Genomic DNA, 3930 nt, shown 5'->3' with positions numbered 1-3930 from the left:
CCGTGTAAAGCACATTTGTACATTCATTGCCCTCATCATTCTCAAAACATTTGCTCTCCACTTAAGCCCCCAGCATTAGGTCCTCATTTTCCCCTCCCTCCCCGTCCCCCTCCCTCACGAGCCCTTGATAATTTATAACTTACTGTTTTGTCAAATGAAGATCTCTTAAAGGAGAGAAATGAAAAGCAAAACAATACAATCAAAGGATTTTTTTGTCATCATCGTAATCATTCAACATCTGTTTTTAGCAAAAATTTACTACTTAACACCAATTATTTGCTGTGCACAGTAACGAAACGTACCTTGGGCTGCTAACCACAGGGTTAGCAGTTCGAATCCACCAGTCACTCCTCAGGACAAAGATTCAGCTTCCTACTCCCGTAAAGAGTTACAGTCTGGGGAACTCACAGGGGCGGTCCCACCCTGTCCTGCAGGCTCACCGAGTCGGAGCGGACTGGAGGCCAGTGAGTTTGGTTTGGTGCGCATTCATTATTTTTCTTGACATTTTACATTTTGTTAGGCTGCTGTTGAACACCTTACATTTGTACTTAGGTGTGACACTCAGGATTGTTGCTGTTTCTGTCCTCGATGTAACATGTGCCTTTGCTCCATGTCAGTAGGCACTTACTGTAATTCCATCTTTCTCTCCCCTCTTCACTTGAAGGTTCTTATCTTGTGTGATATGAGGAAACAGATAACCATTTTAAATCAGGTCTGGCTCCAGGAAAGTGCCTTTTCAGGTGTTTGAGGGTCTCGTTCCTTTACTTCCTAAGGAGCCTTGGTGATGGTGTGGGTTAGGCATTGAGCTGCTACCACAGGTCAGGAGTTCAAACCCACCAGCTCTGAGGGAAAAGGATGAGGCTGTCTGCCCCCATAAAGGTTCCCTGTCTTGGAAACCCAATACAAGGGTCACTCTAAGGTGACATTGACTCCATGGCAGTGGGTTTTTGGTTTCATTTGCTTCCAGTTTGGAATTCTTCTTCTGACAATTATACCTTATCAGAAGTCTAGCTTCTGAATAATCCAGGTGGTTTTGGTGGTAGATTCTAGTACTCAGGGCTCTTTTTTAGCAAGTAAGAGAATTATTTCATAAGAAGACACTTGTACAACTGCCGAGGACAATGTGTAGCAGAAGGAATGAAGCTCGGGAACTAATACGCGGCATTGGGGTTGCTCCTTCTTAGCACTGAAATGACTCTGCTCTCTGAGCTTCCTTGACCCCGGATTTCACACACATTAAGTGAAGCTAATGATATGCCCTAGAGACTTACCACCCTGATTAGACAGGAGGGTGTTTTACAGCTCTCAAGTTTGGTATCACTCTTATTTTTGTCATTTTTACAATAAACAGAGAGCCCTTAAAGTTCTGTGTTTCAGGTTGGGTGCTGGCCACCATTTCTAAAAGAAGCAAAGAGACCATGGCTGTTCTGAGAGAAGGGCTGGCTTCCACGTGCAGGACCAGGGATGGAAGAAGTGCGGTGCCTGTCCTTTCTGACCTTTTGGGCCAGATGCTTAACTGCCCCCTTGGCAAATGGGAAAAATATTTGTATCACCACCTCTTCAAAAGTGTCGCAAAGACTAAATATAATGATGCATGCCCTCATATTTTGAGAAAGTTAGGAATCCGTGCCAAACGAGCACCAACCAAACTCACCACCATTGTGTCAATGCCAATTCATAGCGACCCTATAGGACAGGGTAGAACTGAGTTTCTGAGACTACACCTCTTTGTGGGAGTAGAAGGCTCCATCTTTCTTCCAAGGAGCAAATGGTAGTTTCAAAGGGCTGACCCTATGGCTAGCAGCCGAACACATAACTGCTGCACCACCAGGCTCCTCACCTGGAGACATAGATCTTCAAGGATCCATCTTATGAAATAGCAAGCATTGCACTAGCATGTTTGTGAGAGTGTGTCCAAGTTGTCAGTTATAGGAGCCATGTTGATACAGTGCTCGGCTAATCATAAGGTCGGCAGTTCAAACCTTCCTGCCCCGGCAAGGGAGAAAAAGCTGTGGCAATCTGATTCCGTAAAGATTCACCGCCTCGGAAGCCTCCTGAAGCAGCTCTGCTCTGTCCTACAGTGCCCATATGAGCTGATGTCCACTTGACAGACGTTCGGCTGGGTCAGGCTGACGCAGCAGAAGGAAAGGCTGTGGGTTGGCTGGACAGAGATGTGAGCTGTGTAGGGAGGCAAGTGAGTAGAGAGACTGCAGAAGGAAAGCAAATATGCCCACTGCGTCCCAGGCACTGTAGTAGCTCTCAACCATGTGAGGGGGCTTTTCATCCCTATCTTGCGACTTCGGACCTGGACTTCTCTCTCCCACTGCAGTCAATGGTCCATCACCTGACTCACAGCCCCACTTGTTCGGTACCTTCCAGTTGGGTCCGATTCAGAGCCACCCTGTGCGCAACAGAACAAAACTGCTAGTTCTGCGCCATCCTCACAATTGTCCTCATGTTTGAGCCCATTGTTGCAGCCATCGTATTGATCCATCTTGTCAAAAGGCTTCATCTTTCTCACTGCCCCTCCACTTTACCAAGCATGATGTCCATCTCCAGGGACTGGTCTCTCCTGGCAACATGTCCAAAGTCTCGCCATCCTTGCCTCTCAGGAACTTTCTGGCTGTGCTTCTAGACATTTCCTAAGGGAATGCAGGTGCAAGGTCACGTGCTCCAACACGTTTCTTGTGGGCTGCAGGATGTACCTTCCAGGTGTGGCTTCACCTCCCAGATGTGAATAGCACCAAATTCTCCCACCTTCTCTTCTGGTGCTATCAGGATTTTAGAAATTCCGAAGTAGCTTCTGTCCATAGCAAGTTTTGCAATCTTTTTACTATAGTTGTGAGAGTTCACAGGAAATTGATTCTTACTCTTCAACGTTCTTTTTCTCATTCTGTATTGATTGGCATATTGGGTTGTAATTATATACTCTATGCGAAGTATCTTCTTGGGGCAGGGAAGGCAAGATTTTAAATGAGAACCACAATGAAGATTCATGCAAATATGTTTTGCATATTTCTAATTTTTCCGGAGATAATTTGGACATTGTGAAAAGTTGCTTTTTTACGTTTTGTGTTATATATTTTATTTCTACAGGGGCTACCTGATGGGGTAGAGGACGTTTGAAGGAGAACTCAGTGGATGCTGGATTTGGCCCTGTGAATGAAGTTGTCAAGGGTGTGTGTGCCGTTCCCCGATGCTGAAAGGATGAGAAGCCGCAGAGAAAGGAGAATGTGTGCAGTCCCAGGCGTCCCAGGCAAGCTGGGGCTGGAATTTCCTCTTGGGACCATCAGAGACCGGCTCATTGCAGTGTTCTCTCCCTTCCTCTCTGCTGACCGAGACTGACGTGCCACCAATGTTACATGGCATTTTCTTTTTAGAGTTTCATTTCTTAAAGAAAATATACTCCATTTCTCCAACTAGAATGCTGAATAAAGTGATTGATTTCTGCAGCCCCTTAGCATTGATAGGAGAAGACGCTCTGCTTCTCAAACACTGTGAAACCGGGAAGCGGGCTCTGCACGCCGAGGCCTGCACAACCGGCCCTCGCTCCCTGGGGTGCTGGGCTTTTCAACAGGGCGCCGGTAGTCCAGGCGCATGTGAAGGACTGCTTCCTGAACAGTAAGATGTATGGAAGGAACAGAAATAAATGATTTTCCTAATTAACACTTTTTTAGATTTATTTTTTAACTGCTAATGAGTATTAACATTTTGGTCCATAATTGTTTGGTCTCACCTTGTGGCTTTTTGCTTGGTTTTTAAAAACTAGCTACTGGTGACAGCTCAGAGTCTCAGAACGTCCAGCTCTTTGCAGTAAGTAGCAAGACCTCATCCCTCCCTGCCCATCCGGAAGTGTAAACATCACAAATGGAAACCGAATGTAAAACTTTCCACGAACTGCCCGAATGCCCTCGTTTCTGTTATGAGGGG

The 3930-nt window shown here is 46.0% G+C and overlaps 1 protein-coding gene across 1 annotated transcript in view; it reads left to right on the top strand.

Moving 5' to 3' along the window:
- Positions 1 to 3666, top strand: part of OSTC (oligosaccharyltransferase complex non-catalytic subunit) — a 16384-nt gene extending 12718 nt beyond the window's left edge. The window contains exon 4 of the mRNA XM_004703303.3: positions 3097 to 3666. Coding sequence (XP_004703360.1) covers positions 3097 to 3115 — 19 coding nt within the window. The 3' untranslated portion in view covers positions 3116 to 3666. The remainder of the gene's footprint in view (positions 1 to 3096) is intronic.
- Positions 3667 to 3930: the final 264 nt, after the last annotated feature.

This window comes from Echinops telfairi, unplaced genomic scaffold (genome assembly GCF_000313985.2).
Source record: "Echinops telfairi isolate 266 unplaced genomic scaffold, ASM31398v2 ScPeMD7_7468;HRSCAF=8506_0, whole genome shotgun sequence".
Taxonomy (NCBI): Eukaryota; Metazoa; Chordata; class Mammalia; order Afrosoricida; family Tenrecidae; genus Echinops; species Echinops telfairi.
Note: the sequence above shows the minus strand (reverse complement) of the source record. Positions and strands in the feature narration are given on the sequence as shown.